Source organism: Leuresthes tenuis, unplaced genomic scaffold (genome assembly GCF_036924035.1).
Source record: "Leuresthes tenuis unplaced genomic scaffold, fLeuTen1.0.hap1 SCAF_15, whole genome shotgun sequence".
NCBI classification, from domain to species: Eukaryota; Metazoa; Chordata; class Actinopteri; order Atheriniformes; family Atherinopsidae; genus Leuresthes; species Leuresthes tenuis.
Window position 1 is genome coordinate 25,003,893 of NW_027325369.1, and position 27,307 is coordinate 25,031,199.

General features: G+C 40.4%; 2 protein-coding genes across 2 annotated transcripts in view; one reads left to right on the forward strand and one right to left on the reverse strand.

Annotated features, from left to right (window-relative positions):
- The window catches only part of dnajc17 (DnaJ (Hsp40) homolog, subfamily C, member 17), a 28,720-nt gene extending 16,187 nt beyond the window's left edge, over positions 1 to 12,533 (reverse strand). The window contains exons 1-8 of the mRNA XM_072365012.1: positions 12,287 to 12,533; positions 7,106 to 7,175; positions 5,615 to 5,673; positions 5,433 to 5,520; positions 5,067 to 5,143; positions 4,410 to 4,527; positions 3,708 to 3,757; positions 1,202 to 1,279 (exon numbers count right to left, since the gene is read on the reverse strand). Coding sequence (XP_072221113.1) covers positions 1,202 to 1,279; positions 3,708 to 3,757; positions 4,410 to 4,527; positions 5,067 to 5,143; positions 5,433 to 5,520; positions 5,615 to 5,673; positions 7,106 to 7,175; positions 12,287 to 12,367 — 621 coding nt within the window. The 5' untranslated portion in view covers positions 12,368 to 12,533. The remainder of the gene's footprint in view (positions 1 to 1,201; positions 1,280 to 3,707; positions 3,758 to 4,409; positions 4,528 to 5,066; positions 5,144 to 5,432; positions 5,521 to 5,614; positions 5,674 to 7,105; positions 7,176 to 12,286) is intronic.
- Positions 12,534 to 18,557: 6,024 nt separating this feature from the next.
- Positions 18,558 to 26,869, forward strand: inf2 (inverted formin 2). The gene is made up of 5 exons (XM_072365001.1): positions 18,558 to 18,761; positions 24,597 to 25,006; positions 25,605 to 25,720; positions 25,867 to 26,026; positions 26,832 to 26,869. Exons 2-5 carry the CDS (start codon positions 24,610 to 24,612, stop codon positions 26,867 to 26,869), a joined length of 711 nt encoding a protein of 236 aa, XP_072221102.1. The 5' UTR covers positions 18,558 to 18,761; positions 24,597 to 24,609.
- The last annotated feature ends 438 nt before the right edge of the window (positions 26,870 to 27,307 follow it).

Below are 27,307 nucleotides of genomic sequence, written 5' to 3' on the forward strand. Positions count from 1 at the left end.
ACTCCCGATCATGAATATCAACAGAGTAAAGGTTGGCCAAAAAGAGGAGCCGGGCAAAGAGCAATGAACCGCTCATCATTCTGTCCAATAGATATAAACCCACCTCACTATCTTCTTGTTATTAACCTGTTCTCAGCTAAAACCGGGCTTGGAAACAAAGAGTAGGAGGGAGGTAGTCGTTCAGAATCTCATTCTGGAAAAATATAGCTTTCTGGGAACTGGAAAGTCCTGGAATGCTAACGCTTACTGAGGACACTCTGGAGCCAGCCAACAGTGACAAAGGAGACTCTCAAAAGGCTTCTATTTCATAAAATATAAATATCTTAACATATTTTTACCCTTTTCACAAAGATTTATTATTTGACGACGCCAAAGTACACAAGTCCAAACACGTACGCATACACATACACACATAAGCATACTTATTTTCCCACACGGCAGTGGCTATTTCTACTTGCTCAAACCATTAGCTGTCACTCACTGGAGCTTGCCATCTCAAACATCCTTTTCTTTCTAAACTGTAATGTATTCTTGCGAATTGCGAAAGGGAACAACACCTTTTTTGCACAGTTTTTACTCCCTCTGGCCTGAGACCAAACTGAATGCATGCGTGCATCAGAGAAACTCGAGTGCCTTTTTTTTTCTGCTGACTTGACGTCACTGACCCTAATCCCCATTTCAGGCCAACCTGTACCCCACCGAAAGCCCTTGTGAGAGATCATGTTAGAAGGTGGGTTGCATGAGAAGAGCATATTTCCAAATGCTTCCCTTGGCACTGCTTAATCACCTGGTAAGAGGGGCACAAACAATGCCGTGCGTGGCTTTTAAAGGGCACTACAACATCGCCCTAAGCAATTTCACTGCTACAAAACTTAATGGGCCTTGTTTAGGGGGAAGAGTAAACAATCTACAGCACTGATGTCATACAGACCTCAAATATGGCTGGACTCTGCAGGCAGATTTGTTATGATGAAGATCTGCCTTGGGACAGTGAGGACAGCGACAAAAACCTATGATTAAACAAGATTTCACCCTGTGATAATATTGCTTCTAAAGGAATGCATATAGCTAATTTCCCAAAAAATTGATTTAGAAACTCTTTGGGGGGGGGGTGCTTCTTCTTGTATTCCAAAGCGTTTTGTTCAATAAATTATGTCTTGAAGCACTGTGGCTGAAGTCCATTCATTTTCATTAAGCCCACCTTTTGCAGTAGTTTAGAAAGAATGTCTTGAGAGTAACCTCCATTCAAGTCGTCATCTTTTTTACACTTCCACTTCAGCTGGAAGAAAGAGAAACAAGAGAAAAGGGAGAGGTCAATACTAGTCATGAGCACTTTTAAGAACTTAAGAAGCTCTTGATCATTTCTAATCTTTGGAGCACAACTGATTAAACTCAGCTGCAGTGGAGGCAAAGAGTGCCAGACAGGCTTGGCTCTGAAAAAAAACATCAAGACATACTGGAGCTACAGGAGAAATTATTTGTTAAACTCTTGGAACATCATCATGGAGCCACCTGCAAGACCTGCAGTCAATTTCCATTCCTTGCAGAGGCGCTGGGCAAATGGCTGAAAACTAACACATGGACCTGTGCACCAGGGAATGCACGGTGACTCACCTGCTTTACTATAACTCACCAGAGTAAAGAAAACAACACGAGAAAAAGCAATTACTAAAATAATCTAGGGCAGCGTGATGTCCAAGGTGTTGTGTTGTGGGAAAAAACAGAGAAAATCCTCCTCTTCTACATGGTGTGTGACAATGTCTTTCCATCATACTGGATACTTGCATAACTACTTTGGGTATGAAGGTAACCTCCACAAGGGGAAATATGATTTATCCCAATTTTTTAAATTTGCTTCCAGTCCTGTGATTAAATGCTGATGCGAGTTCCCGTACTGCTAAAAAGAGATATTGTCTAACTTCTCATATCCATGTGTGAACCACAGCAGGATCCAGCCAATTTCACTGCAACTACTGAGAGTTGTATAATAAATGGCAAGCACTACGTGTTGATTCAGATCCAGCTCTCTGCTCACTGTCAGAGACACGGGATTTCTGGGAATATTCAAGTCTACATAATATCTTTTCCCAGTAATTACTGTTGAAAATGTGCAGTCTACTCCAGCCACTGATAATTGTCTTATCGATTAATCTTCAAATAAGATATGTAAGTATTTGTATGATGTGATGTTTATGGTTTTAGCCCCTAACACAGGCACACTGCTGTGTTGGATCCCAGTTTCAAGGCCAGACTGAATTAAGAAAAGAAAGAAAATAAAGCCAGTGATGACAGCAGTTAATACATTTTGTTGAACATTTCATGACATGGCTTACTAAAATCAAACTAAATACTAAACATCACAAGTTAGCTTGGATTAAATTTTGAAACAGAGTACTGAGCAAAAGAAGTCAAACCTTCTTTCATTACCTATTTCCAGGAAATATGTAAAAGTTAATAAAATGGACAAATAGTAAATAAAGCAAAATAAATGCAATCGCTTTAAGTAGTCTTCAGGAAGGTTAGACCACTTTCATTCTTCAACACAGCCTGAACCCTCCTAGACAAGCTGTTTTGTCATTTCTTTAGTCCTCAGGAATAGTTCTCCAGGCTTCTTGAAAGACATCCCAAAGCTCTTCTTTGGTTGTTTTCTGCCTTTTGTTCTGTTCTCTGTCAAGATGATCACACACTGCTTCAATAATGTTGAGGTCCGGGCTCTGGGGAGGATTCATCCCTCCATAAGACCTGTTGCCTTTGATTTTCAGTCCACTTCTTGTTCAGCTCTCTCTAAGGTCACACCATGCTGAGATACGCCAAGTTTTCATCTTGTAGCTCTTTGGGAATCACCTTGTTGGTGCAAAAATTCAATTTAAGATTTTTTTTTTTGTGGCAGTTAAAATGTGTTATAGCTGTGGCATTTGTTGTTCAGACTTCACTAAATATAATATATAATATAATATATATTGTTTGTTATGTGTGAACAGACTAACATACAAAGTTTGACTAAAAAAGGAAAAGAAATGAAAGGTAGCTCAATACTTTTGCAGAGTACAATACACAGCTCTAAAGCTCACGCCAAGCATTTACTTTAGGAGAACAGGTGTAGACATTTGTTGCAGAATTCTATTATGTAAAAGCTGGAAATTTATAAAACCTTTAAAATGATGTTTGCTTGCACAGTGAATCAGGCAGCCATTACCAACATTCCCATGTCAGTGTATGTGATTTGTGATACTGTCAGTCTGGCTGCAGCTTGTTTTTCTAATTGAATACACAAACATCAGGGAGTATGCTGCTGCACTAGATGCTTCTCAAATTTTAAAACCAGATTTACGTATAAACACGTTAACCAACATCCCTCGTGCCTGTTAATACGCACAGAGCCGGCCGTTTCCAGGAGGAAATATAATAAGCCTTCTCTTGGCATAGATACTGGTCTCCATACAACATCGTGCCTACTCTGGAGGAATGAGCGTTAGAGAAACATGTGGCAAGACAGCGTATGTGGTCTCCAAATAATGAATTACAAATGGCTAAAGGGTCTATCAAACTCCCACTGAGTGTCTGCCTGCATTTTCACTCAAATGGAGCATTTCTCCTGAGTATACTGGGACCCCCTCCCTTCTCTTTTCCAACAACTGCAGCCCTGACCCTGACCCTCCCTTTACAGTCGTGTCCAATGATTTAAACCCCGTAGCTGTAAGCCTTACCTTCAGTTTGGGGGTTACATTGCTCTTAGAACATCTCTCCACTCCTGGGTCTGTAAGAAATAATTAGGAGGAGCTCAGACAAAGAAGAGAAAAGACAAAGAAGCAACTGTTTTATTGCAATACACATGTAGATGGGCTGCAATTTAAAAATGGTTGTCATGTGGTAAATGTATGGCTCTTGCAGGCAAAGCCCTAAACATGGGAGGGCTGAGTGCGTGTAAACAGAAGAGACTCAAAGTATGTGCTGACTGTGATTGAGTAATTGTTCAGCCACAAAAAGGGGGAGAGTTTCCTGCTCCATAAGAGTCCATTGCTTTTTACAGCAAAAATATTACCAAGAGGTTAAAAGTTGCATATATGCGTGCATGTGCGGTGCTTGGCGATCTTATGCTACTTTGCCAAGTTGCGCTGCTGCCAAGAAACTGAAATAGACCTCTTCTCATGTAAGTTCAGTTAATGTTATTGTTCATTACTTGAATAATATTTGGTGAACCACGGGGTGCCTGGTGGCTGTTGTGGTTGGACTGACAGTATGATGACTGGGAAGCATGAAGGTTCACTCAAGTGAGGTTTCAGGACAGTAAAAAGGCTCAAGTGGATCAAACTGGATTTATCATGGCAGTGCATGACTTCACTAAAAATGGCTCGATTAACCTAGACTTGCACAATCTGGTGATGGTTAAATCCTGGAAGTATATGTACTTCTCTGAGTGTAGTTTCCTGTTTGTTGCTGTGCTTCTCTTTCTCTCTGGATCTGTTCTCTGATGAGCCTCTGTTCTTCTTCAAGCTGTCTGGATCCCTCCTCTCTCAAGCGGGCAATCTTTCAGAAATGCACATAAAATACAGACAACACCCATAAAAACTTTGGTATCATTCTTTCTGTCCTTTTCTGTGTTTACAGTAAAGTCTAACCCACCTTATTTCATCACTAAAGGCAATAAAAACTGTAACAAAGACGTAAAATGGAATGATGCAGCTCATTGGTTACCTCCTCTGTACAAACACCCCATATTTAGATGCATTAAACACATTAAGCATATGCCATGACTCATGATGGATTTACACGCACAGCTTTAATTTATCACTGGGGTTCTGAGCGAAAGTCATGTAATATCACTTAATGGGCTTACTGATAAGTTTGACATGCTGGTAATAAAAAGTTCTCTCAGTTTGAGCCTTTGATCCCAACCCAAGCCTTCAGAAGATCTTAACTCAATGCAAGTTTTTGACAAAGAACAGAATAAAAGTACCTTCTCCAAAGATTCCTGGATGCACGTAAACACCTCATTTCCAGTGCATGCCTGAGGCATGTAATATTGGTGACATTTCTAATTTATTGTCTCTCTTGAATTTTCTTACCTCTTCTTCAAGTGTTCTAGTGATTTGCACCTCCTCCTGGCTCTGAGATTCTGCTTGTCGCTCTCTGGTCTCTAAGTCTGTCATAAAAACACACACACATATATATCTGTTCATATCAAATCTATTGTGCTAAAGGAAACCAAAAACAAATGATAAATAAAGTCATTATTTTCTCAAAGCAATCTTAGCTAACCTCTTGCTGTAATTTCATGCAACTTTCTTAGTGTGTTTAAAATATTAGGCATCGTTGTATAAACCCTGAAATATGTCTAAGAAATCTGATTTCAATATAAATATTTACAGTAAGAATACCAAAGACCAGTAACTCCTTTGAGACCTTTGAGAGGGATTTGGAAAATGTCTCACCAAGCTTAATTTTCTTTCTCTTATCATCTAGTTTCCTGTTTCTTTCTTCTGCTTGTTTCTTAGCAGCACAAATCTTGTCATAGGCAGCCTGTAAACAGCATTAGCCATTAGAATGAACATACTCACATTTTCTGTGTGTATTAGGATCCTTTTCATGGGTTAACACACATGGTTGGTCTTACCCTAGCAGCAGCATCAGCCAGCACCTCGAGAGCCTGGGACAACTGGTGGAAAAGCTCCGCTAGAAGAGAGAGATGAAAGATATAGCGACTCGAAACAGTTTGCAGTTGAACACACACAGAACCAACTATAGATGGAATATAACCTCAAACAGAAAACAATCAAACTGATTAAACTGACTGATAAGCTTCTAAATGGGAAGAAGGTAGTTGAGATGGTAATGTTGATTTATACAGAATGAAAAGTAGACGAAGTCACAACATCTACAGGTCACTTATTCCAAAAGAGGCATTAAGAGCCTAAACCTTTTAAAATGGTGCTTGGACATGCAGCTGGTGAAAAATGAGAAGTCTAATGCCTTAGAAACCGCTGCAAGTCTCAGAAAAACTGTTTCTTCCAAAGACAAGTGGATTGTATTGGCCTCTCCTCATCCATCCTCCATTAAGGACCACTGCTGTAAACACCGCTACCCCAGCTGTCTATATGACACACACACAGAGACAAATGTACCCTCGGAGACCTAACTCTTCCAACAAATGGTACACCACTGCATCACACTAGTGAAGCTTAATCATTCACTTATGGGAGGCCTTAAAGACCGATACTGTTACTCCCTGTGGGCACTGGCAGTGCACACTAACAGAGGGCTCTGGAGATCGTGCTGCCGGTCCGGTTACCTACACGGATATAATGGGCTAGGATGAAAATTCAACTGGGGGTGAATCTGCTGTGCCCACAAGGCAGCTCTGAGTGTCATAACATGGGGTTATGGGTAATGAACAATAGTCGAGGGTATCTCAAGTCAAAGAGGATTTGTAACCCCTAAATCACCTCATATGCATACAACCTTCCCCGAGGGGGTGCAGCAACTCCCAAAACTTGCCCTGCTCTCGTGCAATAGAGACCCATTTTGTCTATGTGCGGGTTCAAGTGCTGAGGCCCTCCAAACCACTTCTTTTCCATTTCTGGGAAACTGACCCCCTGCTTTTGTATTATCCCTCTCAACCTCCCAACCCAACCATATTCCCAGCTTTTTTTTTTTCCTGACAAAATTAGGAATTGTCTGAACCATCCAGCAACCACATAAACCTCACTTAAAAACATACCTCATGAGCAGCCTTTTGTCCAAGGTGCTTTTTTTCCACTCGATTGACAAAAAGCTACATTGAAACTTCCTGGTCTAATTGTTGACATGCTGGTTGGCAACAGGCTGCAGAACTAAAGCAGGATGGAGAGTAGAAACTGTTGTGATGGAGTAGCTGGTGATGTCTTTTCAGGCTAGAAAGCCGGTGGGAGAAACAGGCCCCGGTTAGCATTGTGATGGAGTGCTGTGGCTACACTGTCTGGCAGTATTCAATTCAACTAAAGTGGGACTCTAGAGGAACTGGAACTTGATCCGTCAGATGGTTAAAAATAATGATTCAGATCACTGACAGAGGTCTGTGGGTCAGAATGCAGACAAGGTGAACAAAAAGAAAAACAGGCTAACTTACCTGCTTTTGGGTTGTCTGGATTCTTGTCTGGATGGCATGTCAATGCCTTCTGTCTATAGGCTTTCTTGATCTGGAAGGAAAGCGGAAAATGCAGATAAGGACACACAGAGAAGAGCACAAAAAGTACAAGTAAACTTCTAAATTGCTGCTTCTGTTGTCTAGATCCTGAATTTCTTGGTCAATAAAACCGCAAAGATGGAACTGATTAATGTAAAAAAAAAGATAAAATGTGGTCTACTTTTGTATGAAATTCTGGAGTTGTATTGTCTGGACCTAATTAACACCTGAGCTGACCCCCTGCTTCATGTGCCTTACATAACAGTATCCAAAGTATCCAAACTAGTGTCAGGCTCGTTGCCAGGTTGTACGATAAATGTGGCAGAAGTTGACACTGGCGTTATTCATCTTTATTTAACAATGTTCAGTAAAGATGTCACAAAACATTACAATATCACACACACAAAGACCACAGCCAACAACATCTCAGCCTGGCAGTCAAGACCTTTGGAGAGTTTAGAGAGCCAAAGACTAACCAATATTTTTGGAGTATTATAGTGTCATATGAGGCGTAGTTAGCGTTGGTTTTCTTCACTCTGGGTCACTTCTTGGAATTTTAACCAATCATTGGTCCTTGTAGGGACCAGTTAATGACAAGGTGGTTTTCATTAGATGTCTGCTTCTTTAGTGAAAGAAAAGGAAGCAGGACATTTTTCCATAAAGACCAGAGGGGGCTGTAGAGTGCAGTGCTGAAGCTTTCTGCACGCAACCTCAAAAACACATGCTCATACATATGCGTTGCATGCTAAGGATTTGCCGCATACATCCCCCATACATTCAAGCTCAGACCAAACACATACCCTGACATCCTCACCAGTCTCAATCAGACATGTGGACATTCTGCATATTTTCACGTATGCCCCCTCTAACCTCTGTGCAAATCATTCTTCTGCATGTATGCCACAGGCCACAAAAAGTGGGAGCACCTTCCTTCATGTCTGGGAAACATTTGTATTTGTCTTCTGGCATATTCAACATTTCCCAGTAAGTTGTTTAGCACATATTTATCTTTACAATGCAAGCCAAAGCACACAGATCTGACCTCAGTGAGGGGAAACAAACCTTAATTCAAAGGGAACTAAGCAGAATGTTGTAATCTGTTAGGGTTCAGCCCTTTAAGCAATAGCTTGGATGAGCCTCCACGCCAGTCAACTTAGACACATTAGGCTGGACGCCCGCTGTCTAAAATACAAGTGCTAAACCTCTAGAGCATTAGATGACTTTAACAAGCTACCATTGAACCCTGTGGAGATTGTTGTGGGTCAGAAAGCTCCAAAAATCACAATCTCTATCTTATTACATAAACTGGATTGTTTTCTTCAAATGTAAATGAAAATGTGGTTCATCTAGAGGGCTGTGGGAGACTAGACATCATTAGGGGATGTTTAGTCTTTCTGCTTGGCAAACAGAACTCTCCTAGAGATCGACACTGACACGCAGGGCTGTGGACTGGAGCCAGACGCATATCATTACCGTTGGCCTAAGTCGATTTCCCCTTTTTAGCCTCCCTCTGTCTATTTCTCCTTTTCCTTTTCTACCATATATGAACCCCATCAAAGTTTTATCTCAGCATTTTAGTAAGCTACAAGGGCGTGTTCATTCAAGTTTGGGGTTAAAACGCTTCTCTTTCATCCGTACACAGTTTAACAAAGCGCTGTTCCTTTATGGAAATATCAGCAACGAGGGGAGAAATTAATCATGGAAGCCACTGCGTCACCAACAACACGGACAGCAGACGCCCAGTCAAAGAAACACATGGAGAAAAAGAAGCCTTCCACTATAAAGAACTGATTTCCATCATTTTCCACAAAATATGTAAATAACTGACAATAAAATCCAGAAAACTTGCTTTAGTTATGCAGCCATGTCTTACACAGTGTGGCAGAGTTCACCGTGAAGAGAAATGTGTGTGATATGACGTAACAGCGGCTGAAATAAACAGAATCCCTGAAATAATTATTCTTTATGACATCGCGCCTCATCTTCCATTCAATACACTTATCGTGTCCATCATTACAGGCAACTAACTGACCGGATAAACATGTCTCCACGTCATCTTTAAGTCAAACTTTGTTATTTTCAAGAAAAAGGTTTGACTAACTACACTGTTTGAAATCGACTTGTCATCACAGTTATTCTCATGGATAATAAAGATGTTGCCAAACATCATCATTGTCTGACTCTACCTCTTTGTAGCTGAGGTAGTTATCTTACTTTTCCATCTATTTTTATCTAGTCCTCCTTGCTTTTTCGTTCTACTTCCAGCAGCATCCTTCATGTTATCTTCTGTCTACTGTTCCTTCGGTGCGGTTTTGTGAAGTAATGCATGATTGCTCCCATCAGCGCCATAACACGCAAGCTTTAATTGATGCTGGAAGCCCCTGAGGCCCCTGAGTCCTACAGACTATAAACCAAAGCAGCCCAACATTTGAAGAAGTTAGCACGTGCGGGTAAGAGCTCCCAGATAGACGTGCATCTTTTTACAGAACTAATCCAGTAAAATTACTACAGCAATTATCTTTGAGCAGTTCACCGTTATCTTACAGAACTACACCGTGTACTAATATTAATTAAATCTAGAGAGGAGACAATAAGAGATCAAATATTGACCTTTGTGCTCACTGATGATGAAAAATGTTTCTAATTCTACATTGTCTTCTGTCTTTTGCAATTCAAATTCTCCCCTGTTGCATCCAAATTTTACATGTCACAAACACGAAATTCTCCGCCATGTCCCACCTTTCAGGCTATGGACGGAGGAGCCGCCAAGCTACGGTCCTGCAGCAGCAGGCAAACAGTAGCTTAATGGTTACTTCCTGGTGAAAACAGATTCTCTGTGCCGCTCTGATCCCTGCTTGCCACAGTCTTAACTGCGTGCCCACATCTTGTCCTCATTACCAAGCTTTGATGCCAATTATAGCTGACAAACTGGTCCTGGTACAGCCACGGCACACCCTCAGCAGGGCCTCTAGCCTGTGAGGCTGATAAGCTGCCTGATCTGCCATAGGCCCATCCTCCTTAATTACAATATTATATTATTTACAGAACAATATCAGGAGGAGGAAGATGAAAGCAGGCACAACGGGGAGATAAGTGACAGAAGGAGAAGAGCGGGGACATGGGCAAAGAAGATATGAACACACAGAGACGTAGATACACAGCAATGTATTGTGATTGGCTTTTCATCTGTGAGCATGTTTGTGTCATCGTCCCGTGATACAGCAGTACTCATCCAAAGCAAATGACTACTCCAAACTAACTGTAATAGAGATAACAAAATATATATTTTAGCGATTGTTTCTATTCATTATTTTAAAGGTTTGTCTTATGTCATAAACCGTGGATACAGGTCAGTGTGCCGACCATAAATGGTGAGCACATTTTCGTTTGAAACTAAAAGACTTAAAACACTGCATCACTTATTATGCTCCCCAGCGCACTGTTGGATGCAGCAATTTTAACCGCTCTAACCAAGCAAAAGGTGTGACTCCTCACTGACCACAATTTGTTTACAATAAGCTACAACAACCCAGTACACTTGGAAGTAAATCACGCAGGGAAGCTGTTACTGAATACCACAACATATTAGGTAGTAGGTATATTAAAATTAGAGTGGCTAAATAAACCACAAGAGAATTTGTGTGGTCTTGGCTGTTGACATTGTTTTACCAAGCAATCTGTGGTAGGTACAACTCTGGTGGCTAGCCCTCAGCAAAAGCCCCCCTTAGCACCACCATAAAGCAAACCCCAGTCATCAGCAGTCATTAAATCATAAGCTCTGACGTGCCAGTTTTCCCAGCATCTCTTAGCCAGCAAAGCGCAGGGGAAGGCCAAAAGCAGTGATAATAGAAAGACATGTTTTATAGACCCAGGAGGACATACGGAGAATGTAAAATCCCTACGTCAAAGCAATGTTTTACAAGCTGTGGCAAAGCCCACATAAACAGGCTCCAAGATGAGCTTCTTCCCTTTCCCTGTGATAAACATGCCTAAAAGTGGTGACATGGCAGCGGGACAAAAAATTGGGATGAGTGGCCTATCTGACGACAACTGTCTACACACATATGATTGATTTCTGAGTTCCCTCCTTTGACTTAATGCAATACACATAACCCCAATCCTGCTATCTCTCTCAACCATCAACAGACCTCACAGAACCAACCCACTCCATTTTGGAGTCTCAACTCTGCACAAGCCACAACCGCTTACTTCCTCAGGGATAATCCTCTGGGGAAGAGAACACTTTGAAGTCCAATTAAGAAATTAACTTCTTCCCTCGTTTTGGCAGAAACTTTAATTCCCCTTTAGATCAGTGCATTCTGGATGCAGAGGTTGTTGCAGCAAAAACTAAAGGATTTAGGACACCATGGTGAGCCGCTCTGGGCTGAGAAATACAGAGGAAAAAGGGAGAAGCAGGGATCCTTTAAAGAATTGACTGAAAATCTATGCATGTACAAACAATTTTCAAGCTAAATTCTGTGTTTACTAAGCAAAGATGACAAAACATTTCTAACTTTTTGTTCACTACTTCCTGCAAATGAAAACATAATATTGCTCTCAGTTAAATTTAGGTCAGTTATGTTAGTTTAATTTTAGCAGATACATATTTATTGAGTTGGCAGACTTATTGATTAATAAATGTCACATCTATGCTGTTTTGCATTTGTACCATAATCAAAATATAATTCAAGGTCCAGAGCATCCCATGTAATTCTTCTGTTATGCACACAAGGAGCAGCTTGATGCAACGTCTCCCCCCAGTGGCCAGTTCGGTGTATTACAATAGCGTGATTTAGCTAGTTTGTCTGTTTTATGGGTTTTATTTGTGTGGGGTCTTGCTAATGTTAAATTTTCTCGATCATTTTTCTACAAGACGTTTATTTTAACCGATAAAAGGCTGTTAGGGTTACTTTATTTCACTGGTAAAGACGATACAAACACCTTAGTATAAGCTTCATAGTAGCATGCTACCATAGCCTCCTGCTTGAGGACATACATGTCCTCTTACTACAGCCTTTAACGGTTAAACCCTCGAGTTAAACATTTTGTTAAAACCGTATTCTTCAGTTTCTCATACGCAAATTCCAAATGGGATTCGTTTTAACAGGTAGACCATTTGCTTACCTCTTTCGATGTCGCACTGCTCTCAATGCCGAGTAAACCATACAGGTCCATCTGTAAGATTTCTTTTGCCTTTCCGGACATTTCTGCAAACAAGCTACAGGAATAACTCAGACAAAAAAGAAACTTATTCAATGACGTTTACACTTTCCAAATTGTAACGTTTGGCTTAATTATCTGTTTGGTGTTGTGGTTCCCGGTTTCATGCAGCACAAGTTTGACGTTTTCGACCTTTCAACCAGGATGCACTTTGCATTATGGGAAATGTAGTTTTCATTGTGCTATTTCTTGGGGCAGTTGCGTCTTTCTTTCTTTCTTTCTTTCTTTCTTTCTTTCTTTCTTTCTTTCTTCCTCGCTTTCTTTCTTTCTTTCTTTCTTAAGTTTGCAAAAATTACCGCTATCAACTGGTATGGAGTGTGGCTCAGAATGACGGTGGGTTTATTATCCGTTTACATGAGAATTATATGGTCTCAATTAACTTCGTTACTTTAAGATATTGAAACAAAATATGACAACACTTGTTCCTTGAAATCTGTTTGTAGAATGTATGTTTAGTCCAATTTTGATTTTATCTTTGCTAAATTTCAAATCATCTGACTTCTTTCTACCTCATATTTCTGACAATGTAATAAAACATGCTCTAATGTTCCTTGTTGTCCATATCAGTCACATCTGCCTGCATCATATTTGTCTATTTTGAACAGTGTACTGTTTACTTCTTCCTGTTTCTTCTTTCACATCTTACTTACCCCACTTTCTTTTGTAGTGTAAAACATCATCCTTTCATCTTCTCCTCCAATTGCTTTTGTCATCTCTATTTAATTTTATGCTGAAAGATGTTTTTTTATTTCTGACCTGCTATTGTTAACCACTATATTAATGACTGCGCTTTTGTTGCTTCTTTTGTAACTTTATCTGCCATTTTATTTCCTTTAGTACCAACATGAGCTGATACCCATAAAAATATAACGATAAGCCTGATCACGTTAACTCTATATACCTATTGTTGTATTCTATTAGAACGTTTGGTCTGCTGTCTGAATGATTATTTTGTAAACTGGGCGATGATGAACTACAGTGCAAGCAAATTATGAATCTTAATGGTCTTCTAAATTCAATCTATTGTAATGACAAAACATTGCAATCATTTATCCTGTGTATACTGATAATCCCACACTGATCCTTTCCCTTACCCAAATATAAAACTATGAGATGATATATGCAACGTTTTTTGTATTAAGTAAATTCTTTGAGGTATCTGTGTAGTTCTGAACTTATGTGTAATAATTATCAATATATGATTGTATAGTGTGTGAATTGATCTCCCTATCTGTGTTCTTCTCTTCTAATAGTTTCTGTTATATTGCTTGTATTACACACCCTGCTCCATCACCCTCCTCTCTATTTCTTTGAATACCTACACTTTGATTACAAAGTCTAACTGCTTTTTAAGTTGTTGAATAAAACATTTAGACTCTTGACTTTTTTCTATCAGACTGCATGCATTCCACTGTCTTATTATCATAGAATCTTGTCCTCTGACCCTCCAGGTCTCCAATTTAATTGTAACCTTTTATTAACATGCTCCCAAGATATATCTCACACTGAAAGACTTCTCTGCACCTCTAGGTTTGGCTTGATCAGTACAGTTGATTACATGGGTCTTGAACAGAATCAGTTTATCCATTGTTAATGCTGTACTAGTTGAACTTCTTTGATTTCCTTTATTGGCTGCTGATATGTGCCCCAATCTTTGACATTTCTAACAGTGAAATGGCAAAGGGAAGTAAGGTCTAACTGGGAAGCTCATGCAGCCGATTTTAACTCTTTCCAGCAGTTGTTTCAAAAACCCATGAGCATTTTTACATGCAAAAAACATTTTTTATTCCAAATTATCAATCATATTAACTACTAAATCTTTATTTCTAACTCTTTAATTGCTACTAATCTGTGACACAACACATCCACAAACCATGCAGGAACAGTTTGTCATTGTTTTGTGTTAAATATGTATCTTATGGAAGCGTTGCATTTGTTACTTGTGTCAGCAATTTGCATCTTGTATTTTTCTTGTATCATATCAAACATTTTCAAAAATATTCCAAGTCTTTTGTTTCTAAATTACTTATTTTAAATCACTCTGTAGCCATTCAGACTTTCCTATGAAGTAACTTTGTGTCACATTTTCATACATTTTCACTTTTTGCATCTTACAGGTTGTTTTGCCTCTCTTTTGTGTCACAATTGGTATATTTTCTGCCTATATCCTGATATTTATGATTGTTTTGTATCTTACCTTTTTTATTTTACATACAGACATCGTTTTTTTTTTGTTTTTTTTGCCACCACTCCTCTCGCTGCTTGTAGCGAAATACATCGTCAGCAGAGAGGTCAGATTTGTTGTCTGATGTGAATCAGAACTGCGCTGTGCCCCCTGCAAAGGAAATACGGAGCATCTGTAGAAAGAAGTGTTGGCCGTCTTTTCTTTTGGCCATTTATGTCTATAATCTACAAACAACCAATGGAACATCTTAAGTGCTTTCTCTTTGATGCCCCCTGGTGGCCACAGTTCATATGAACCACTGGTCTTATATTCCTACCTGGACATTAGAACAATGAATCTCTTAATTTTATATCTTTTATATGTAATTTTATCTGTTTAGTCTATCCTTCTGGAATATATAAACTATTGTATATCTGGAATATGACCAGGTGTCCCCTGTCTCCGTAGCCCTTTGGGATAGTGCCCCAAGCCTTATGCCTGTGGTGCATGATCTGTGTGATAAGAATAACACACAGACCTCTTTGAAGAGGTATGCATGCGTTGACATTACTTCAATACAGAAATGTGACACAAGAACATTAGCGAGCAGATTTTCAAAGGCTTCTAAGATTGTTTGTAGTGGCCTCTTATATGTGTGTGATGGATTTTCCTTGTAAAATAAATGACTATGTTGGGACCAGGAGTTCTCGTGGGTACCAAAGCTTGGTCCTGATGAGACAAAATGTCATCGCTGTAATCCTTGTTCTAGTTACAGCAAAAGTGTGAATTGAGGCAAAGTGCTCCATGGGTTCGTGAGCAGTCCACAGCACGGAACCAGCCTTCTTTATTAGTTTGCTCAATTTCTTTGAGTCACTGGTTCTGATGCTGGTGCCCCAACAGATTGCTGCAAAGCCCATTGCACTCTCCACCTCAGACTTAAAGAAGATATACAGAATCTCGGTGCAGACTTTGAAGGGCCTAAGCTTCCCTAAGAAGTAGAGTCTGCGCTCTCCCTTCTTGCAAGTCTCAGTGTCTGTTGTCCTCTAACACCACCACCTTTTCTCCCAAGATATGAATAGCGTTTGGCTTATTGTTGGTCATCCCAAAACTGACAAAAAACTCCATTTTCTTGTTCACATTCTGCACCATGAGGTGGTCAACCAGTACCCTGTCCAAAGCCTCTCGTTCGCACCCAGTAGTGTGAGCAGGTGGGGGTGCTGGTGCGTGTGTTTCACAATGACTTGGTCACGTTTTACAAAGATTATTACAACTATTTACCTTGTTCTCGTGTTTCTAATTTCAGCAGCACCGTTATTTACATTTAGATAATTGTGTAGTCTACTTGAGCCTTTGGCTTTTCCTAACAAAACATACCAACTCCTTGTACCAATAATAAAATGCAAAAACTAAATACAACTGGTTAAACATATTAACCCCATACCATCAACTTTTTTTAATTAGTACTTGAATCTATAAAAGTCACATTTGTGGCCTTCCTCTTTCGTCAGGTTTCAAGCTGCAAACCAAAATTGTACCCCAAGTGGTCTTTGATGGACTCTTTGGGATCTGTCACAAGGAGTAGTCACACACACAGCCCACAGGAGGCTGTGATCAGTTTGGATCAGGGTTTTATTTACAAAGATACCAAAGAGAATGCAGTCAGATCAGGGTTCCAGCTACCAGACTCCAAGGCTTGATGGCAAGCAGACAGTCAGGAGGCTGACAGGCAGGCAAGCAGAGACAGGCATCTGCAGGCAATCCTACAGATGAAGGCAAAGATCTGGAAATGAGTGAAGATCAAGCTGTTGAAGCTATTCAGCCAGGATAGTGAGAAGATGAGCAACAGCTATGCTAGAGAGCCTGCCAGAAATGCAGAAAGTCACAACATACAGAGGAGAACCAGACCTGGAACCTGACAGATTCATAAACAAACAGCTGTACATATAGCATAGGTGAAAGAAACTGATGGGTTGTCTAATAGAGATATGACAAAAAGGGAAAGGTGACAAACTTGTGTTCTTGTTTCCCGGATTTCCTTCTGTCTGTGGCCGAATGATAATCCCCCCCCCCCCCCCCCCACCATGAAAATCCATTGTTGCAGCATTTCCTGTAGGCAGTAGGAAATCTTGTGGTGTGGCTCCAAGAAAGTTTCTTGTAGCTGAACTGAAAGCTATGAGAAAGCTAACAGATATCTGCAAACTGTTCAGAACTATTGTGATCATGCTCACTTCTGTGCATTTGAAAAGAATCTTTCCCGCAGGCTGTGCTTCAAATAGAGATTATTTTCTTCATCCATTATTTACATTACATCGCATTAATTTAGCTGTCGATTTGTCCAGTATACCAATGATAAACACATGATAATAAAGTCATCTATGAGGTGGAGGGTTTTGCAGCAAGCTGGTATGTAGAGGGTCAGTTTCTGCCTAAAATCGTGGCTGTAGTATACTTGATGTGACCACAGAAAAATAAATGGAAACACTGTGATGATGATGTTGACTTTGATCGGAGTATTGCAGTTGATTACAGCTGATGTATTCCATAAACTGGTTCAACAAGCTCAGCCAAATGTTCTCATTCAGTGGCTATTGTCTCACGTATAACCATTATTTTCTGTGAGACAGGCTGGAGTTGCAGCTATCCCGTACACTCTTTGATGTTGAAAGTTGAAAGCTTCTTTTGATATCTCAGTGGTGGCCGTGATAGAAGCCCAATTCTATCCAAAGAACCCCAAAGAAGAGAAAACAAAATGTATTTTCCTGACAAAGCTTTGGCTCAGGAGGCTCAAGGCAACCCAACAATGCAATTATTCAGGCCTTTCTCTGAGCCCCCAGTCACAGATTGAGAGAGTGATAGCTGCTTTGAAACAGTGCAGCAACAAAACATTCTTGTCAAAGTATTCAGCTACAAACAAAGGCCTGAGGCATTGTTGTCATTATTGATGAGACAAAAACCATTCCTAAATCCTTGAAGCTACATAAATGAATAGTGGAAAGATGGCATCTTGATGTCTCTTGGTTTTATCTTTATTGTGGAATATGTTTTTGATCATTCGTATTTCTGGTAAATTTGTGCCATTCCACAAAGAAAAGCAGAGACTATCAGGATATGATTCCCAGCACCATTCTTAGAAATGTTGGACCTATCTCTCACACAAGACTTTTGGGAGCAGTCAAACCACTTGAAGCGCCTCCAGTTAATCAGATATAAACTCTTTTACTCAAGACTTTAATCCGTTTCTAAATCTTTATAAGGCGAAGGTCTTATTTGGCAAATCTGGGAACTCGAGTTATTTGTTTCTCCAGCAGCTATGTTAAGCCTGAGGTCGGATCCAGCTGATGGGATGGGGAATGTGGGAGGAGGGCCCAACCACTGGCTGCGTTCAGCATCACACAAACAGCTTCGAGTTGCACAACTAAAGACACTAGGACCGGAAATTCAGCCCTGACTAGCTTTCAAAATAAAACACTGAAGCTTCCTTAAGTTATGAAGAAATATTTGGATAAGCAACTGCGTCACATTTTTCCACCAGCTACATGTCAGTTCGATAAGGACCATGCACAGATAATAAAGTATTTGTATTAGATATTAGCCACCATTTTGTATTCGCTTTTCTGCCGCGTTTGATGGCACATTTTTCTGCCAAATTTCTCAGAGATATGTGTTTGTGTGGGTGTGTGTTCACTGACAAAAAAGCTGAATATTGCACATATTAATGTGTTTTCCTAATGCAAGGCTACTACTTTTATATAGCCTCGTTTTAAGGTTTTTTGTGATCATATTTTCATAAATAAAGGCGTTAGCCTTCTTTTAGTAGAGTAGCAGTTCAGCTAAATCCAGTTGTCTTTATACCCTAACTTTGCATTTGTATCGTGTTTTTCGACAGTATTCGCGGTTTCACGCTCTTCTCGAACCGCTTAAGTATTGTCTTGTTTTGAAAGCCTTGACCGGATGTTGAACTCATTAATGCTGCTGCTTCAGCATCCTCAGTCCACGTCTTTACAAGTAAGTGGAAGCTCAGGATCTGTGGCGATTTGAACGCGGTACCATCCTCATACCACAGAGGGTCTAAAGATCGAGCCGAAATTATCTTGGATCCATTTCCCAGCTTTTGTCAGGTAACAAAAAAAATGTATGGATGATTTCAAAACACCCTTTCAAATGAAAGCCTGAGGAACGCGATTCTTCGAGTGTATATCTACGGAATAAAACCAGGTAAGGCATCATACTCACAATCTATGATCTGCAAGGGTGCAACAGCCTGTTTAGATGTAAGATGAAGCCGCGACAGTGCTTAGCCTTGTCAGTAGGTGTTTTTGGTGTGTTTTTTACATGCCACAGTAAAGTGACAGTTGTCCCGTTATACTCCAGGTATTTGAGGAAGACAGCGCAAAGTAACAAAGGAGCGCTGTTAATGTCGCTATTTTAGATCCCAAAAATGTGCCAGCGCGTCATGCAGACTGACTGTTTGACAGCGCATTGATTCCACTGTCTTGTGGAAGATACTGTCAGCAGAGACAGGAGAAGACTGTGCTCGGGGGGGGGGGACAAACAAACAGAGTGTCCAAAATCCCCTTAAGCACATGATTGTTGCTTTAAGGCTGCATTGGGGCAGTAGTTTTCACGCTTGTTTTTGTTAGTGTGCTGATGATAACCTCGGAAAGTCAGGAGAAGAGAAACAAATACAGTATACTATGTTGCATAACATTTTAACTCCAAGATGTGCTTGCAGACTTAACAGGCATGCCAGAAGGTTAGGGTGTGGATTAAATGGGCACCAGATGTTATCTTTGGCATATTGAAGCTTCATATTTGTTCTTACAGTCTTAAAGTATACCATTGCAGTCAGTCATCATACATTTTTCTTTCTCAGTCTCGCATGTCAGTGCAGATTAAACAAAATGGCTTGAAGAATGTGTACTGATCCCTGTGATTTAATCATTTCTCTCTAAATCTATTAGTTTGACCCCTTAATTTGTACTGCTGACATATGGCGATTATAATCACAACTGAGCTCAGCATATGCCTCAGAGGAAATAAATCAGTGGAGATGTTTCTGTGAATCCTCAAGTGTTGATGCTGTACAGTAGCAGTGGGCTGTTGTGTGGGTTGTGCAACCAGAGGACAGATGAGTAGGCTTGTCCTGTGTGCAGTGAATCAGCCTGCTATTAGCGGTACATGTGGGAGCTGTGGCAGACAAGGTCGAAAAATGAAAGTTTCTTATAACTGACTATGGAGAGCACTAAAGAACATTCAAATGCTCGTTTTGATTGCTTAGTCAACAATGTCCGTGCCTCATATCAACATCCATATGACAAAGACGTTTCAAAATGGGAACTTGAGTTGTCATACCGACATGTTTGTCAGATGCCAAACTTCCTGTTCTGGGAAAGTCCTTTCCTTCCCTTTCAGCGGTTCCTAAGCCATGCTGGAGTTTTCGGCTTACAGCACACACATACATACCACCATGCTTTCTTAAGTGTCATTCTTAGTCATTACTTAGTCATTCAGTATTTGGCAAACTTCTCTTAATTTTTTTTCTTGCATTTTGCTTCCAAGGAAGCAGTCTCTCCATTAATCTTTTTAATTTTGGGGGGTTTGACTGACAGATGAAATAGTATTTTTGAACCAACAAGGGGATTTCCCAAGGAGTTATTAGCTGAAAAGCTGGCATATCCCTACATGGTGTGCATTGTTTTCTTTAAAAAATTAAGGAAAAACTGGAGCAACAGGTGTCTTAAAGGGAAGTTCTTAAGAAATACAATAGGATCTAATCCAGGTATTACCAGACACAGGACATTAAAGATGCATCTAGACCTTTAGTTGATCCATCTACTGAAGGCCAAAGCCTCATCAGAAATGATCTCTGTGGAAGGGTGGCTGTCAAGAAGCCATTCTTAAGGAAGGGAAACAGGGATAAAAGCCTGAGCTATTTGCACAAGAATGCACAAGGACTGGACTGAAAATCAGTGGCAACAGGTCTTATGGAGGGAATCCTCCCCAGAGCCTGGACTTCAACATCAGTTTAGCTGTGTGAGATCATCTTGACAGAGAACAGACCAAAAGGCAGCCAACATCCAAAGAAGAGCTTTGGGATGTCCTTCAAGAAGCCTGGAGAACTATTCCTGAAGACTACTTAAAGAAATGACAAGAAAGCTTGTCTAAGAGGGTTCAGGCTGTGTTGAAAAGACAAAGGTGGTCTAACCAAAAATTGCCCATTAAGCTTGTTCGAGTCAGTTCAAATTTTCTCTCATTTCAATAAATCGCTGCGTCATCCGTTTCCCATTTTCCTGGCATCACGTAGAGAAAAGAGAGGTGGATCCAGACTTTTGCTCAGCAGTGTAACTGTGGTTTAACTGGAAGCAGAATCAATTTAACAAAACTCTCAGTGCATTTTAATGAACCCCAACTGTGAAAATTCTCCAAATCACAGGCGACAACTCGCAACTTTTGTTCCTCTGCTCATAATGAACATGAAAGCTTGATGTACTGCTGAATCAGAAAGTGCTAAAAGGATCACTGAGCATAACTCCTATTAGCCTGAAAGGGGGCAGGGAGCATTCCATCCATGTTGTGTCTAATGAACACAGCTCTTTGAAGGCCAATGAGAAGGGTTTTTCTGAAAAACCATTGTCTGTCTGCTTGCTGCCACGGTAACACTCTCAAACTGGCAGCAGGACTAGAATGCTGCAGTCAGAAGAGATAAATGCTTTGCCAGGAAAAACAAGAGAAGACAGGCTGATTTTTACCTTGACTCCACCCAGCAAATTAAAACTTAATTCTTACTTGTGTTCTGTGCAAAACATCTTCAGAAAAGTGAGGCATGCAAACAATTTGCAAGCTGTATTTAATTGTATTTCACTGATCTCCTTACACACAGGAGAAGGACAATTCTTGGGAAAGGCCTTACGGGGTGGTAATATAGACTATTTGGAGGCTATAATTCCTTCCAGTCTGACTCTTTGCCCTTTGCACAGCGTTGTGTTTGCTCACGATCATCACTCAGTGTCAACATATCTGTATATGTTGTTCATACCAATTCTGAAATCAATAATAGAAAACAGAGGAACTGTTCTTTTACACTGGACCAACTAATATCAAAACTGCAACTCAGAGAGAAAATCTGAAGTGTCTAAAAAGTATTTTTAGACTTGCAGAGAAAAATGTCCCCTTTTTTGGTTTGAACTTGACCCTGTTGATTTTATTAGAGTGTGGGAATATGTTTGTACAAGTTACATGTATTAAAGTGCATAGTTTTTTAAAGCTCAGGGTTTAGTGGGTTTGGGAAAAAGCAAACAAGAAGTGGCACAGGGCTCTGGGTATATGCCATGAAAGGCCAATTGTGGTGTCAGTGTGTACATTCATGTCAGTGTCGGTATGTTCCTCGACACTCTTGTTTACGTTCTTAATAAGAGCGCCTTGTGTCTGTTTTTCTGTCCCAGTAATCAGCACAAACATACAGTGACGTTTACTGATTTACGGAGGCGAGCAAAAGTTTGTCAAAAATTCTGTTACTGTGAATATGAGGTGAATAAAAGATGACCTGACATCCACAGCGCATTAGGGTCATGATTTTGTTTCAAATTGGAGGGGACCAGAAGTCAATTAGCTCCAACTCCTGCACTGTCTTAGTAACATGTCCTATGAAAAGTATCGCAGTTTGTATAAACTTTTTCTCACAGCCAAGCACTTTCAGGTTTCATTTAGAGGGGATTTTTATCCATTCGTCCTGTAAAAGGAGTTGAGGTTGCAAGAGGGACAAGATAACGTACGTGAGGGTAATTCTATGTGGGTGTGGCTGCACAACTGAACAAGTCCTGTCAGGTGTATTAGACATTTCTACTGAATACACAGTACGTAATTAAATGTAAAAAACAGGCAAAAGTGCACCACCTTCAGAGAGTCTACTAAATATTTGTAAAAGGTCTTCTACAGTCAGTCTGAGATTTTGAGATGCCTTTCAAGAAACCTCCATCATTAATATTTGCATGACCTAGCCTTACCCAACTATAGTGGCTTGTCTTAGTGGCTCTCTTCATTTTTTGCTTTAGAGCCTGTATTTTAAATGGCTATTTTTTATGCAGTTGACCAGGGCAAAACAGTCTAAATTGGTGAAAGGAAAGAGGAAAAAAACAGAAAGTAGTTCATGCATAACCTCCCCCTTTGCTACGAAGCCCCTTAACAAGATCTGATGCTACAAATTACCCTCAGATGTCACAGATGACCTTAGTACATACAAACCTGTCCTGAAAGACTCCAGAATCTGAAACATCACTATTCAAGAGGCACCAACAAGCAAGACCTGTCTCCCAACAGGTCAGAGACAAATTTGTGGATAAGTACAAATCAGGGTTGGGTTATCAAACAAAACTTTACACAGTTTGTATAAACCTTTTCTCACAGCTAAACACTTTCAGTTTTCATTTGGGGGAGATTTTCATCCATTCATCCTGTAAAAGGAGTTGCCAGAAGGACAAGATAAATTACATGAGGGTCATTTCTATGTTTGTGAGGCTACTGAATACACAGTACAAAGCATATTTGCAGGATTGAGTAATCAAACAAAACTTTGAAAATATTCACAGTGCACCATAAAATGTGCAACGTGGCACTAAACAAACCCGCCTAGAGAGGGTTGTCCACCAAGACTAGCACACTAGGCGAGAAGGGCATTAATCAGAAAAGTAACAAAGAAACCAAAAGTAAACCTGAGGGAGGTGGAAAGCTTCACAGCAGAGACTGTTGAATCTGTCCATAGGATCTTTTTTTGCAGTACACTCCACAGAGATGAGCTCATAGAGGAGTGGCCAGGAAAAAGCCATTGCTTAGAAGAAAAAAAGAAGAAAGCCTGTCTAGGGTTCGCCAGAAGGCATGGGGGTGACTAATCAAACATAGGGAAGAAGGACCTCTGGTCAGATGAGACTAAAATTCAACTTTTTGGCCATCAAGTAAAAACGCTACATCTGGTGCCACCCCAGTATTTCTCATTACCTCAATATCACCATCCATACAGTGAAGCATGATGGTGGCAGCATGATGCTGTGGAGATCAACAAGGCCTGGGAAACTGATCAGCATTGTGGGAACGATGAATGGTGCTTAATAGTGGGAAAATCTTGAGGAATACCTCTTTTAGTCTTCCAGAGATTTGATTTGATTTAAAGGAAAATGTTTAAATCTGTTGAAATGACCTTGTCAAAGCCCAGACGTCAATCCAGTTAAGACTCTATGGCATGACTTAAAGATTGCTGTACGTTAGCTGTATCCATCCAACTTGAAGGCACTGGACCATTTTTACTTTGAAGAATGGGCAACAATGGGCAACCAGAGGCTTGATGTGGCTTACTGCAACAGGTAGTTCTTCAAAGTTTTAACTTTAGGGGTGAATTGTTAAGCATGCTCAAGTTATCAGTCAACTTATATGTTAATATACACCTCCTAAGACACCGTATAACTCATATATACACCAGCTTTTATATGTTGCTCCTATCTTTTCTCTAAATCACACAGAACATAAATAATGAAAAATGTAACTTGAATTTAACTGAACTTTAACTTGATTCCATTTGCTTATCTGTTCAACTTCCACTCACTGTTTGAGCAGGAGGTCCAAACTTTTGTATGGCAATATAGATTGTAACGTGCACTGTCTGACAAAGCAGACTCAGGCTTTGTGTTGAATTTTGATGAGCTCTCAGCGAGACACTCTTTGAAGCAGGATTAAGTTGGAATGTTTGGCAGTGCTGCTGTTAACTGGAATGCTGACATGTCTTTTATGCATCCACAGAGTGACGAGCTGTCATTTACTTTCTCTTTTCCATTCTGATAAAGCCTTGTTTTGGCCTGTTTCCTCTGGTTGAGATAGCGGTGACTACGCAGCATGTATATATATACCAGACACAAATGTTGGACATCAGTCACTACCACCCACTATCTGCAATCCAAAATAAGCTGAATTCTTTTCTCAGAAATGTTACCGGAAAAGTTGCTTTTTGTTATCTTTTTTTTAGATTGACAACTCTCTCAAAGCTTTTCCTGCTCTATTCTGCAGGTCTACCAACAACATGTCAGTGAAATCAGATGGAAAAAAGAAATGGGCAGCAGTCAGGGGTTGCCTGGGGTCCTCACAGGACTCCGACACCCAGCAGGAAGCCAACCTGGAGAGCGCCGACCCAGAGCTGTGCATCAGGCTGCTACAGGTTCCCACTGTCGTCAACTACTCCGGGCTGAAGCGACGCCTGGAAGGCAGCGACCAGACATGGATGGTCCAATTCTTGGAATTAAGTGGGCTGGACCTGCTCCTGGAGGCTCTTGACCGGCTCTCGGGGCGGGGATGCTCTCGCATTGCAGATGCCCTTCTCCAGCTCACGTGTGTCAACTGCGTCCGCGCAGTCATGAACTCATCAGCAGGGATCCACTTCATTATAGAGAATGAGGGATACATTCGGAAGCTCTCACAAGGTCAACTTTGTGCACTTTCTAATAAACAAAACATGTGTCTATGTGTAAGTTTAATCTCACATGAAGATCGACTCAGATGCTTCAGTAATTAAACTATATGAATAAGGTAATTTCTTTTTCTAACCCATTAAGACCTGAGTCACCCTTTATACATTGACACAGATTTACTCATGTCTTACATCAGAACTTAATGGGTTAAATAAAGAGATTCCATGCTCCAGATTTGGAAGGGACCACACATTTCTTATGTAATAATTGTAATGTTCTGTTAAAGTGGTGAAAAAAAAAACACACGATTGAATTATTCTCTACGACTCTCTGCTAAGATGAATTTTGTAGGCTTTATATACAACATGAATCATAGAGGACTGCTTCAGGACATTGCTAAAAATGTAACATTACTGTGCATTATGAGTAGTGGAGTTTCTCACGATATCACATTGGCTCATAAGCCTGAGAGATGGTAAGACAAAGCATCATACTCTATGTTAAGACACAAAGAGTACACCAAAGGGCTTGTTTCTAAAAAGAAAAAAAATTTGGAGAAATGTGTGCTCTCTGCCTGTATTCACATGTTTGTGATCATGATACTCCACAGCTTTGGACACCTCGAACATTATGGTGAAGAAGCAGGTGTTTGAGCTCCTTGCAGCCCTCAGCATGTTCTCTGCAGATGGTCACCGCCTGGCACTCGACGCCCTTGATCATTACAAGGCAAGCAGACAAACATGACACAGTCATGTTTACCTTTTTCTTTTACAAGTTACCCCAGATGATCAGTGAGTGCCCTCTAGTGGTGGGTTGCATGGTCAAGCTTTACAGGACTCCAGCCTTCATACAAACTTTCCTTTTCCTTTCAGGGAGTGAAGACGCAGCAGTATCGCTTCAGTGTGATTATGAACGAGCTGCAGGCTACAGATAACGTCCCTTACATGGTCACAGTCCTCAGCGTCATCAACGCTCTCATCTTCTGCATAGATGACCTTAGGCAGAGAGATAAGATGAGAAAGGAGTTTATCGGTAGGTTTTCTGTTCAGCTGCTGTTTACCAACTAATTGGTTTTCAGCGCCATCAGAAACAACAGGGCCCTGTTGTAAATTCTCAGCATTAAGTGAATGCAAAGGGTAAAAGCAGGTCAGCAGCAGGAGCTCTGTTACAAATCTCCCTGTCAGTGGGTCTTTGCTAAGAATAGGTCTAATGGCCTCATTCTCACTTTCACTAAATGCCTGAAAACTAAGCAAACCCCAAATGGGTACAGCATCGTTTACTCGTGCATTTTGCACCACAACTACTGACTAACTAACTACTGAATTTTTTCAGATGAAAAGAAATGGCTTCACACTAGTTAGACTACACTGAACTAATCAGATTCTGATCACTTCTTTGAGAGAGTGGCCCACCTGATAGAAAATTTCCTTTCACCACTGGAGTCTGTTCCAGAAAACAAATTGATTCAATTTGTACAGATAGTAATACCCAGACTTTAACCCAGAATGTTTTTTCTATGAAGCAGCAGTGTTGACCTGTGGTGAGACACTACCCTGCCTGAAGAGCACTATGCTTTAAATTGTTTGACAGATGAATGCAGCTATATGAATACTTGTAAGTTCATTAAACTGTCCCCACCACCTAAAGCAATCAGCCATCTAATTGGCCACTCCTCCCTTGTGATTGTCCACCTGTGACTTCCTGCCAGTGCCCCAAAATTAAAACATTACTTCAAGGAGAAGATGTTTTTAAGATAAACTTGCTTAAAACGTAATAATTGAATGCTGTGATACTTTGATAACATACTACATATGTTTTATTGGTTGTGTTTTTGCAGGTCTCCAGTTACTTGATATTCTGCCAAAGTTAAGGTGAGTCAGTTGCTTAATTTCTTAATTTATACAATAAAGTCACTGCCTGATTTCTTTTCTTTAAAAAAAAAAAAGAAACTTTTTAAAAGCCAAACAGAAGTTATAAGAAAACAAGTTTATGTCCATTATAGACTGCAATTTAAGCAAAGATGCATCCCATTTTTTTTTTTTTAAATGAAGATGGCATTTCGATTGTGGAGTAAGTCCAATCCACTCAGTAACTGTATGTGTGTGCTGTGCAGGGAGCAGGAGGATGAAGACTTGATTATTCAATGTGAAGCTTTCGAGGACGCCATGGCTGAAGATGAGGAAGAGCTGCTGCGAGTGTTTGGGGGCATTGATATGAGCAATCACTTGGAGGTTTTCACCGCACTCTTCAACAAGGTAGGCAAACTGCTTGGATGGCTTTATAGGGAACTGCAAAGATTGCCTTGTAAAGGCA

Bases quoted from the DNA above. Each gene is read 5' to 3' on its own strand.
- inf2 (XM_072365001.1), top strand. From the start codon at position 24,610: ATGTCAGTGAAATCAGATGGAAAAAAGAAATGGGCAGCAGTCAGGGGT. The intron at 25,007-25,604 runs GTCAACTTTGTG...GATACTCCACAG, and splicing joins CATTCGGAAGCTCTCACAAG to CTTTGGACACCTCGAACATT. The intron at 25,721-25,866 runs GCAAGCAGACAA...TTTTCCTTTCAG, and splicing joins ACGCCCTTGATCATTACAAG to GGAGTGAAGACGCAGCAGTA.